This window comes from Eurosta solidaginis, chromosome 4 (assembly GCF_040869045.1).
Source record: "Eurosta solidaginis isolate ZX-2024a chromosome 4, ASM4086904v1, whole genome shotgun sequence".
Classification (NCBI taxonomy): domain Eukaryota; kingdom Metazoa; phylum Arthropoda; class Insecta; order Diptera; family Tephritidae; genus Eurosta; species Eurosta solidaginis.
The window spans coordinates 253,647,537-253,660,579 of record NC_090322.1 but is presented as its reverse complement, the minus strand read 5'-3'; the positions used below and the strand labels follow the sequence as shown (position 1 = coordinate 253,660,579).

General features: G+C 39.5%; 2 protein-coding genes across 3 annotated transcripts in view; one reads left to right on the top strand and one right to left on the bottom strand.

Annotated features, from left to right (window-relative positions):
- The window catches only part of LOC137251338 (tRNA dimethylallyltransferase), a 689,017-nt gene that overhangs the window by 38,564 nt on the left and 637,410 nt on the right, over positions 1-13,043 (top strand). The window lies entirely within an intron of this gene.
- LOC137249417 (uncharacterized) lies at positions 11,467-12,549 on the bottom strand. The gene has a single exon (XM_067780898.1). It carries the CDS (start codon positions 12,193-12,195, stop codon positions 11,587-11,589), a length of 609 nt encoding a protein of 202 aa, XP_067636999.1. The 5' UTR covers positions 12,196-12,549; the 3' UTR covers positions 11,467-11,586.

Below are 13,043 nucleotides of genomic sequence, written 5' to 3'. Positions count from 1 at the left end.
AGCTTCAAATTTCACCGAATGCTTACGTATATAGCATATATTGTTGTCTGAAAAAATCATAGTGATCGGTTGTATATATATAGTATATATCTCATACAACCGATTGTTCAGATAAGAAACTTTGCGCAATTTCTGCCCCATTTTAACAGCTAGAAGCTTTAAATTTCACCAAATGCTTATGTATATAGCATATATTGTTGTCTGAATACCATATATATACCCCATATAAACTCTAATTTTTGCCCCCTTTTTACGGCTAAAAGCTTCAAAATTCATCAAATTTCATCAAATAGTTACGTTTACGTCATATGTTGTTGAAATACGTGATTCGTAGTCATAGTTTTTACATGCAGTCCACAAAAAACCTGAAACTTTGCGTCCTCACACAAAGTACTTACCTATTTTTATACTCAGTTGAGCAGAGCTCACAGAGTATATTAAGTTTGATTGGATAACGGTTGGTTGTACATATATAAAGGAATCGAGATAGATATAGACTTCCATATATCAAAATAATCAGGATCGAAAAAAAATTTGATTGAGCCATGTCCGTCCGTCCGTCCGTCCGTCCGTCCGTCCGTTAACACGATAACTTGAGTAAATTTTGAGATATCTTGATGAAATTTGGTATGTAGATTCCTGGGCACTCATCTCAGATCGCTATTTAAAATGAACGATATCGGACTATAACCACGCCCACTTTTTCGATATCGAAAATTTCGAAAAACCGAAAAAATGCGATAATTCATTGCCAAAGGCGGTTAAAGCAATGAAACTTGGCAGATGGGTTGACGTTATGACACAGAATAGAAAATTAGTAAGATTTTGGACAATGGGCGTGGCACCGCCCACTTTTACAAGAAGGAAATTTAAAAGTTTTGCAAGCTGTAATTTGGCAGTCGTTGAAGATATCATGATGATATTTGGCAGGAACGCTACTACTATTACTATATATGTGCTAAATAAAAATTAGCAAAATTGGATGAAGAACACGCCCACTTTTTAAAAAAATTTTTTTTTAAATTCAAATTTTAACAAAAAATTTAATATCTTTACTGTATATAAGTAAATTAAGTCAAAATTCAACTCCTGTAATGATATGATGCAACAAAATACAAAAATAAAAGAAAATTTCAAAATGGGCGTGGCTCCGCCCAGTTTCATTTAGTTTGTCTAGAATACTTTTAATGCCATAAGTCGAACAAAAATTTACCAATCCTTCTCAGTCTTAGTAGGGACATAGATTCTATGACGGTAACTGTTCTCTGTGAAAATGGGCGAAATCGGTGGAAGCCACGCCCAGTTTTTATACACAGTCCACCGTCTGTCCTTCCGCTCGGCCGTTAACACAATAACTTGAGCAAACAACTATATATCTTTACTAAACTTAGCCCACCTACTTATCTGAACTCACTTTATCTTGGTATAAAAAATGGCCGAAATCCGACCATAACCACGCCCACTTTATCGATATCGAAAATTACGAAAAATGAAAAAATGCCATAATTCTATACCAAATACGAAAAAAGGGATGAAACATGGTAACTGGATTGGTTTATTGACGCAAAATATAACTTTGGAAAAAACTTTGTAAAATGGGTGTGACACCTACCATATTAAGAAGAAGAAAATGAAAAAGTTCTACAAGGCGAAATCAACAGCCCTTGGAATCTTGGCAGGAATACTGTTAGTGGTATTGCATATATAAATAAATTAGCAGTACCCGACAGATGATTTTCTGGATCACCTGGTCCACATTTTGGTCGATATCGCGAGAACACCTTCACATATACATTTAAGGGCCACTCGCTTTTAAAACCCTCATTAATACCTTTAATTTGATATCCATATCGTACAAACACATTCTAGAGTCACCTCTGGCCCACCCTAATGGCGATATCTCGAAAAGGCGTCCACCTATAGACCTAATGCCCACTCCCTCTTAAAATGCTCAGTAACACCTTTCGTTTGATACCCATATCGTACAAACATTCTAGAGTCACCCCTGGCCCACCCTATTGGCGATGTCTCGAAAAGGCCTCCACCTATAGACCTAATGCCCACTCCCTCTTAAAATGCTCAGTAACACATTTCGTTTGATACCCATATCGTACAAACATTCTAGAGTCACCCCTGGCCCACCCTAATGGCGATATCTCGAAAAGGCGTCCACCTATAGACCTAATGCCCACTCCCTCTTAAAATGCTCAGTAACACCTTTCGTTTGATACCCATATCGTACAAACATTCTAGAGTCACCCTTGGTCCACCTTTATGGCGATATCTCGAAAAGGCGTCCACCTATAGAACTAAGGATTACTCCCTTTTAAAATACTCATTACCACCTTTCATTTAATACCCATATCGTACAAACACATTCTAGAGTCACCCTGGCCCACCCTAATGGCGATATCTCTAAAAGGCGTCCACCTATAGACCCAATGCCCACTCCCTCTTAAAATGCTCAGTAACACCTTTCGTTTGATACCCATATCGTACAAACATTCTAGAGTCACCCTTGGTCCACCTTTATGGCGATATCTCGAAAAGGCGTCCACATATAGAACTAAGGATTACTCCCTTTTAAAATACTCACTACCACCTTTCATTTGATACCCATATCGTACAAACACATTCTAGAGTCACCCCTGGCCCACCCTAATGGCGATATCTCGAAAAGGCGACGATATCGGTTAAAGACCACGCCTACTTTTATATAAACGATTTTTAAAACGGTCGTAGACGAAAATAATAAGCTATATCTTTTAGCGAAAACGAGCTTTGTATCAATAGAATTTTACTTTTTAAATTGAATTATAGCATTAAATTGGAAAACACTAAAATTTTTGAAAATGGGTGTGGCACCGCCCCTTTTATGACTAATAATTTTCTATGTTTCGGGAGCCATAACTCGAAGAAAAATTAACGTATCGTAATAAAATTGGGTACACAAATTTTCCCTATATTACAAAATATTTCTAGTAAAAATGGAGGGAATGGTTAAAGACCACGGCAACTTAGATATAAAACAAATTTAAAAAGTCGTAGACTAGAATAATAAGCTATAACTTAGCAAAAAATAGTTTTGAATCAATGATGTTTCACTTATGTATCAAGTTTTATTGTAAGAGGAAATGGGGAGACATTTTTTTTTTTAAACGGGCGGTGCCACGTTTAATGTAGAAAAGTAAGTTATTTGAAATGAAATGTGCAATTGAAGCTCACGCTGAGTATATAATGATCGGTTACACCCGAACTTAGACACCTTTACTTGTTTTTTTTTTATTTTTGTTGAGGTATAACGATCGGCTCACGGTTCATAAAGCCGTCACTCCATAAATAAGAGGCGTTTGCGCAATAGCTTTTAAAATGTTGTCACTTTCCTTGATTTCGCATAAATGGATCTTCAGAATTATTTTGGTAAAACGTTAATGAAATGCAACTGAGAGTTAAGCGCGAGGCGTATAATTAAGAGTGCGAAGTTGGTACCTAAAAATGCGTTTCAAGTTGAAGAAAGAATAAAAATACAAAGTCATTTTGTCCGGTCAACAGAAAAAAATTGCCAAGTTAAAGCTCAGCTACGACCCTACCATTTAAATTTTAAATTCAACTGACAAAAAAGTCCAACAAGTTTGGGCTCCAAAAATGTTATACCCAGCTGTGGAAACAAAAGTGGTACTACACTATTTTGTAGTTTTCACAAGAAATATATTTCTAAAAGGTTGGATTCCAAGCAATTGAATGAGATGTTTGGTTCACCAACGAAAATCTTTAAATGATCCGGAAATAGTTGGGAAGACAAATTTAAAACAGTACCAAAACTAGTTTCGAAATGATCCTAAAATAAACTCGACTTGATCTCGAAGTTATTCACAAAATGACTCGATACAATTCCGAAATGGTCAGGATTCGGTGGCAGCCCTACTTAATTTTTTAATATACGAAATTTCGTTGCGTACACAAACAAACATACGTAAAAAAAGAACATCATCTTGTTGTTTTTGCTGCTGTTTAAAATTCAAAAACACGGCAGCTATGCATGCTATACCCAAATGATTCAAGCGGCTGTGTAGAGCAACCCTTTCAAGGGGTGTTTGCGCAATTTATAGCCTCTCCAAACCAATTTTCAACTTCACCTACCCATGGCGAATCCTGTTTCTTTAGCAGTTGAGGCTCTGGCAACTCCAAGTTCCATGGATCTAGGGGAGGGATGGCCTAGAAGGTCCAGTGTGGTCATATTAAATCGTTCATGAGATTGACTTCACCTACCCGTGGCGAAGCCTGTTTCTTTTGCGGTCGAGGCTCTGGTGACTCCAAGATCCATGGATCTAGGGGACAGATGACCTATAAAGTTTAATGTGGTCATATTAAATCGTTGCCGAGATTGTCGGACTTGCACCTTAATGGTGCTTGTTACCAGAACGTATCGGATCTAAATCCGAGAAAGGAGCATCAACATCAATAGCACTCCCCAAAACCTTCGTGATCATTAAGAGCTTTTCGCTAAACCTTGGCCGCCCACTTATTGCACGCAAAGGCGTCCGCTCGGAAGCCGAGGTAATCTTGGGTGTCGGTTTCGAAACCCTTTCACGTCTCTCGAGGATATAAGTTTGGGACCTTGGAGCTTATCTTTCTACTCATGTAATAGACGCTGACTTGTTTAGCGCTGGGTATCAATGTCTACACTGTCCGCAGCTCATTCGTTGTTGAGGGGTCCCTTGTCCCTTTGTTGTCCGGGCAGTGCTGGTTTGTCTTCCGTCCACTCCTGTCATCTTCGGCTTTCCCCGTCCTATATCTCATAAGATATTACAATTTATCTTAGTGGTATCTTCTGAATCACCCAACGTGTTTTTGACCATAGTTGACCTGCTGTCGCTCAGCCGAGATCATTGGGTTCGCAAATAATTAACTGCACCTGGTTATAAAAACCTTCAACCTAAACCGTCGCGTATTACACGCAAATCATAACAATGCAATAAAAAGGTAAACAAGGAATCAACGTATGAATGAAAGAATGTCAGTAAGTTTGTCTGTTAGCCATTCGCGCTAAGCAGCCAAGCAGCCACTCAATCAGTTAATCATTCAGCAGACCCAGGCAGGCAGACGCGATTGCGCGCAAACCTTGTAGAAGTTCAAAAACCTGTATGAATGACTCACAATTGCACAAACCGTAGAATGTCAATTGGACGGACGCCGGGTCTGGCTGAGTCGACGGCAGAGTTGAATCGACCGGCCGGCCGGCTTTTCGGCCATGGTTCCACTTAAGCAATTCGCTTTTAATAAACAAACCACATTGCCTACGCACTCGAAGTTCATTCGGGCCGTCGACCCAAGTTGCGGAGCGAGCGGACTAAAAGGGGGAGATAAGCAAGCAGTCGTACAGACGCAACAACGAATTGCTATGTAAATATATTTACATTTTTATACACAAAAATAAACACGTGCACAGTTGGTTGTGCTGTTGATGCGTAACTGGGGGAGGAGACGAGGTGAAACTCGTTAATGATGAACGGCTAGTCATGCGGCCGGCAATACGAAAGCTTGTTTGCATGTATGCCTCATACAAGTATATACTCATCATATTTTTATATAGTATGTATACATTTTTTGTCTGGCTGTACATTAGGGTGTGTTAGTTTTATAACTATGTTCTTTCTAGTTTCAGCTAGTGGGAGTGGCAACCTTATCTCTCTATATAAATACAGTTGAGTTCAAATAAGTCAGAAGCTTTCCAGGCCTCCCCTTCCCGTGCTGCTAAAGAGGTGCGTAGATTGGAATATATTCCGTGCTGAACCGTACTCAGTTATTTACGTAACTTGTGCTTAGCAGTGAAGCCGTTAAAATTTTTGTTTTCTGCTTGGAGCGCTCATCACCAAACTTTTTTGATACCCGCAGGAGGACAGGTGAAAAGAACGACATATCTTCGGAAAACGTTTCTCTGAAATTATCCCGGAGCCCGAGACTAGCTCGTCTGCTTTTGACGGCGTATGAGGTGGGTTCTGTAGAAGGCCGAACACAGTCAATTCAGTCAATTCAAGTTGACTCCCCACACACCGCAGCTGCTTTTCTGGCTTATCAGTTAGCGTACGACGCGATCTTTGGCTGCGGTATGAAATGCGGGATTTTCAGGACGGCAACAGTTGGGCGATGGTGGAGAAGCGGCCGGCCCCAGTTGAGTAGCGGGGCGACCAACAGTAGCAGTTAGACGGAGCGTGTACCAGTGGCGTTTCCGGGTGAATGGGGATATAGGCCATGCCAAGGGTTAGATATATCGGTCATTTGCCTTCCAGCAGGTGGTGCTTGTTGTTGTTATTGTTGTAGCGATAAGGACACTCCCTAAAGGCCATGAAGGCGTACCCCCAGCGGGTCAGGGGGTTAGAATATACCCGCGGTAGGTATGCCTGTTGTAAGATGCGACTAAAATACCAGATTCGAGGGGCTGTATAGCGCAACCTTTTCAGGTTGCCAGCGCAATATATAGCTTCTCCAAACCCAATTGTAAGCCTCACCTATCCGTGGCGAATCCTGTTTCCTCATGGATCTAGGGGGTGGGAGGGCGTGATGGCCTAGAAGGTCGCATGTGGTCATACCAAATCGTTCCCGAGATGGTCGGGCTTGGTACCGTAACGTACCAGATCTGCATCCGGCAAAGGACGATAAACTCGATAACACTCCCCAAGGCCTTCGAGGAGTGTCCTTATCGCTACAACAACAACAACAACCATGAAGGGGTATTCGGTAGATGCTAAATAGGTAGGGTGGTCGTGTTAAACTAGACTATGGTGACTGAGGCTAGTGGTGTCTCCCTCGTCTCCATATTTCTACTCTAAATAGAAAGTGATAATGGAAGACGGGGTTGTACCGGCCGACACCCCGTAGATGGACCGGTGTGCTGAGGAGAAGTGCTCCATTAAAGCACGCTCCTTGATAAAGCTGAGGAGTGCAGTCACAAGCACAACGTTTAGTCACAAGGGCAACGCCCTGAAGAATGGCGGTGAAATAAATATCCTAAAGACATCCACCCCGTCGTTCACGAACATGAGGCTATCCACTCTCTCCGGCTTACACAATGTACTGGCTACGTTGCTGCGCACCAACACCTCCACTTGCAGTTTTATTATGCGCTGGCGACCATTTAATTGTATCGTTTCGTCGGCTCTAGTGTCACAGAGCGACAAATTTCATTGAAGATGGCGCAGCGCTCAATAAAAAAACATGACGCTTCGCCGTGGTATATCTATTCACACGATTATACATAAGATTAGCCTTGCTTCTGATAGAAAATCGTCAAGTTGTGCCACTTTAAGTGCTAGGGAACGTAAAATTGTACTGAATATGGCACGAGGTCTTAAGTATTTTAAGTATCTGTCCCGCTTAAAAGGAAAAAAAATATCGTATTGTGCCGTCTCTAGTCGTACAGAACGAAGAATTGCGCTGAAGATATCACTACGCTCAAACCAACATTAGCGCAGCATTTAGAACTTTGACTTTTCTGTCGTTATTAATAAAAGTAGCGGAGCACCCTAATGCGCATGCATAGCACAGTAGACACCCGAGTGTTTGTTGTATGCAAGCACAGTGCAAACATTTATATTTATTATTATTTATGTTTTTATTTTGTAGCGGCCATTGCTGCTGCCATAGTTTTTTTTTTCTTGTGCCGTGTATTTCTTAAGTTAAGCGCATAACAAAAAAACAACAACTGCACATTGCAAACAGACGCTATATAAATATGTATGTTGTTTGTACGTTTGTAGAAAAATAAGAAAATAATCATATTTTAACACTAGCCGTGAATAAATAATCAAATAAGAATGTTTGTTAACGTTTATCATACTAGGATTGTGTCGGATACGCCGTTGACATCCGGCATGCCCGGTAATTTTTCAGCTACTCAATACTCTGGTTGTTTAGGTCAGGGATGCACCTTAACGTTAAGCTAATCGTTTATCAAAAAATTTCCACCGTTTCCGTTGAAACACTTCGAAATATTATCGATAAAGAAATTATCAAGATAAATTGTATCTTGTTTTTAACCGAAACGAAAAGCTTTCGTTAACGTTAAAAACGTTAACGAAAACGTGATACTTTATGTTTGAATTGTGCTGGCAATGCTATAGCCATGGTGAAGCCGTAAGGTGGCAACAACGAGCGCACATACACACACAAACTCTATGTAATTTGTTTGTGTAATTCGTTGGTGGTAATGTCAAAAATACTCTGAGAAATGTTCGTACTGTCAAAATTGATGAGAAAAGTTGCAATCAGCTTGGATAATGCTTTCACCTTTAATGACTCCGCCATCAATCAGCTTTGCCAGCATAGTTTGAAATTAATAATCAACATAAACGATTTGATTTCGTTTTGATATGGCAGAAAACGAAACGAAATCATTTCGTTAATTTGACGATCTTAACGTTAATAAACGAAACGAAATGACTTCGTTTCGTTTATTAACGTTGATTATCGTAACGAAATGATATCGTTTCGTTGGTTAAGCATGCCTGGTTTAGGTCACAGATCTAAATATATTTCCCCCCCTCCCCCCCCCCCCCCCCCCCCCCCCCCCCTCGTAACATAATTAACTGGCACACACACATGTTTGTGGTCACTAGCGCCCAGGCATGTGTGAGTGGTAGTACGCATGTGTATTCATACTTTTACCGCTGTGAGTCCGCGGTATAGCAACTTTGTTGCCGGGAAACCCAACGAAGGTGCTGTATCGTGGGTTCATCGGTTTTTGTTGCAAAGCGGCTCGTCCTCTTTGTTTCCAGCAGCCAGCGAAGGAACACGATATTTCACGTCCACGTAAGTGCTCATCTTTTTCGAATATTTTAATATTCTATTTCACAACATTTGTTAAAACCTTTTCTTAACTCTTGTTGTTTCCTTTCAATATATTCAATAAAGACCATTGTATTTCCTTTAACTAACCGAACCCTTTTGGTGTTTTTATTTTTGTTGTTGTTGTTGTTGTTGTAGCAGTGCTTCGTCCCATCCAATAGATGCGACCGATCACATCATTGTCATCAATATCCTCTAACGCGAGTCCAAGGAAACTTGCTGTTTTACCGGGGGTTGACCATAATGTGAGCGGTGTTGGAGGCGTTGGTTCCACAGTACAATTAAAGAGATGGTTGGTGTCATGTGGAGACACATTGCAAGCAGGGCATACATTTTGTATGTCGGGGTTGATTCTGGATAGGTAAGAGTTTAACCTGTTACAGTATCCAGATCGAAGTTGAGCTAGAGTGACTCGCGTTTCCCTGCGGAGTGCGCGTTCCTCTTCCGTAAGTTTTGGGTACTGTTCTTTGAGTACTGGATTCACCGGGCAATTCCTGTAACCCCATTTAATTTAATTTATTTTTCTTCTTTTTTCCGGCCTAAACCTATTTTCCTACAATTCTGTGGGTGCGCGCCGTTGCCACCACGAAATTGTAAACCGGTTTTTCATGGAAAGCTAAACTTTTTTGAACACTTTGAAGATAGGCATTGACCACAGCTGCCTGGTGAGCCGAAGAGGCACGCGGTTCGATTATTGTACCGTTTGCTTAAAGTGTGCGTAATGACGAAGTCGAGTCAATTCAAAGCATGCAGTGATAATTTTTTGTACAATTTGTTTATCAAATTATTTGTTGCTGCGAGCCAAACAGAGCCAAAGTGTCGTTGTTGTGTGCCTAGAGAGTTGTTAGATCCATTGCACGGATATCCTTAATTTCTAGAATTCGATCTAACAATACCCCGCATATTTTCTTAGGCAGTCTGTCAAAAAACAAAGGAAATTGGGGATTTAAAAAATGTTGCAAGTCTGTCGAATATTCGGCACCAGCCTTATTAAGTAGCTACGTACATAAATAAAAGTATGTATACAAATTAATGCTTACTCTTGACCGATAAAGCAAAGTTGATAAACAAATGCGCAAACTGGCACTGAATTTTAAAAATATGCAAACACGTAATCAACGGATGCTATGAGCTTTAACCGAAGCGCGGAGGGCAATGGAAAGATATATGGTATTTGAAAATTCCAAAGCCTTCCAACCCAGAGTTTCGGTTGTTGCTGGAAAAAACTATTCGTGGAAGCAAAAAAGGACTCCTTGGAGGAGCTTTCTGTGGCATATTCCGAAGAATATTCGAGAATAGGGGAAATATCCTCAAAAGTAAATTTTTGCTCATTTTTGCAAGGATATAGATATACATATGTACCTGTTTAGTTTCATAAGAAGAAGAGCATACTTTAAGGAGCCCTCAATACTATGCGAATGCGACTTCAGAGCTCATAACGAAATTCGAAGGAAACAAATTTAAAAAGGTGGATGTCAAATAACCACACTAAAATAAAAAAATTCAAAGAGCAAGAATTTAAGATATCTTCAGCATGACCACACAGATGATCCCATTCAATTCATCGAGATCTAAATCATTCTGTATGATAACAACTAAAGAAGGTTAGATATTGAATCCTTTTTGGTCATCAGGGGCCTTATTCTGGAAGTCGATTCAAGAAGAAATGCGATTCGAAAGCTGTCAAATAATATACTTTTTTCTCAAATCCGATAGGAATTTCTTCCAAAACGAGTTACATAATATGGCCCCAAATCTTTTTAGTGGAAAATAGGAGTTGGTGTCGGAATAAAGTTCACTTCCACTTTATAAAGTATAATCAAGATTACTGATTCTACGATCACAAATGAATGAAGATCACCAGTTGATCTTGTATAAACATCAGTTCTCTTCAGTTGATGTCGACATTGATGATCACTTGCGCAAAATCAAGATCATTGATTCTATTAACACAGCTGAGATATAATCCTGTATTATAATCAGTTCCTTTTATTCGAAAGAATGAATTTATGTCTGAATTTAAGATATCTTCAGCATGATCAAGATCAGTGTATATGATTACAATTGGCTAAAGATCTCACAGTTAATCCTATATGACCTTCTAGCTTTTTTAGTAGAAAAAATAAGTTTGTCATTTAACATCACTTCCACCAGGGGCCTTATTGTGTAACTCGATACGAATGAATTTATTTCTCATTCGAATCGAGTTACAAAATAATTTAATAAATGAAGATCACAAAGATAATCCCTTTGATCATCAGCTCCTTTTAGTCGAAAGTTTGAGGTGATGTCCTGATTTAATATCACTTTCACATGACCGGGATCACTGATTCTACGATCGCATATGAATGAAGTTCCATGGATAATCCGGCAAGATTACCTTTTCATTTAGTTGAAAGTATGAATTGGTGTCCGAAGTGATGATCACTTACTTCAGCGTGATCAATATCACTTATCATATGAACACAACCGAATGAGGATCACACGGGCAATCCTCTAAGTGACTTAAAATCGAAAATTTGAGTTGATGTTAAATTTTAGGAACATTTTGTCACTATCAGTCGCATCAAAGATCAATAGGTGAGCGACTTTTCGACCATCCTAATTAAAAAACAATTTGAATTATTTGTTATCGAAAATAATATTTATTTTATACTTTTGCACGAAATTTAAATTTCTCAAATCTTATAAAGTTACATTTATATTTGCGCGAAAACAAATTTCCAAGTTCCTAAATCAAATTCATTTCATGTTCATCCATTCTGGTTTGCCAGTTATAGCGTTATTAGCAAGCATTGTAAATATTGAATATCCCAAGAGTACAGTATTCTCCAGTGCACCCTCCCAGTAGCTATCCAACAATATAGCGCCATACTTGGTGAGAAAAGCCGTTATAGCCATGCTTACATAGGTGTAGTTACTCTCATTGACCGCCAAGAATGTCAGCGAAACAATATTACCCAAAATTGTAAGATCCTTCAAAGTATTTGTATTACTATCATCGCCTTCTTCTGTAAAAAGTTTTGCAATTAAATCGAATGCTAACGGTATAACAAAGAGTCCATGTCCCAAAGCCAAGGCGCTAGTATTCGATGAAGCCAAATATAATTCAATATTGATCAAAGGCAATTGCACAATCTCCATACAACTTGTTGAAATTTCACGTATCTTATTGCAACTATCACCTTCATCGCCCTTTTTGTAGGCGTGTATAATACCTAATAGGCCATGACAAAGTCCAAAAGCGCATGCAGAGAAGGCGTAGGGATGTTCGGCAGGCTGTATGGAATATAAAGCAAATCCCGAGGCACCAACTAAAAGGCCATTGAATACCATGGAAAGGCCAGCCATACTGCCACCTCTGCTCTTAATCCCTGCTGGCCAGGTGCTCTAATATTTTCAAATTGAATTTTGGAACTGGTGGTGTTTGAATTCGTTGCACTGTGGAGTTGATGAAGCTGCAACTCAAACACTCCTCGGTCGCTTACTGTGGTCTCCTTGTTTGATTGTGGCTGAATTTGATTCTGCCAATAATTTTTCGTATTTTTTTGCAATCAACAAATTCTTTCTGCGATGGTTATTTTTTGAGGTTTTGTTTTCGGTGGACAAACAAGAATGGTTAAAAATATAATTTTTGTTAACAAAAAAATAAATGTTTATAATTAATTTTGTTTGAAAACCAAACGAAAAATTTTTGATGTTTTTCGCCAGGTATTTTGTGAAATATTTTGAAAAGTAAAATGAAAAGTGGCTCATTAATTAGTAGCGCATGGCTGATTTCAAAATTGCCGTAAAAGACCACCTTAAGCTGACCACGCGCCTACGATTTGCTTGGCCGTTTTCATATCGACTTTGAAGTCTTGAGTCGGAGAAAGGGGCCAAAACGGCTGCTTGACTTGTGTGGCAAATCCAAATTGAGATATGCAAGAAGCTTGCCAGGTGCAAAATCCTTCAGCTCTGAGAAGCTATCGAAAAATTTGGTTTCTAGAGAATTGCATCTGGGCAATACATTTGACAAAAGCTCAGTAGCTGTTCTATATTTATTATGTTTTATATTAATTGACCGCTCTAAGCTCCATAGGAAGGCGGGAGGAGGTATATTCACAGAGGTTATGACTCTAGTGCGCGTTGCAATTAATAATCTATAGCCTCCTGTTTCGGAAGGCAGACCGCACTAAAGAGTCCATGTGTCGACAAAA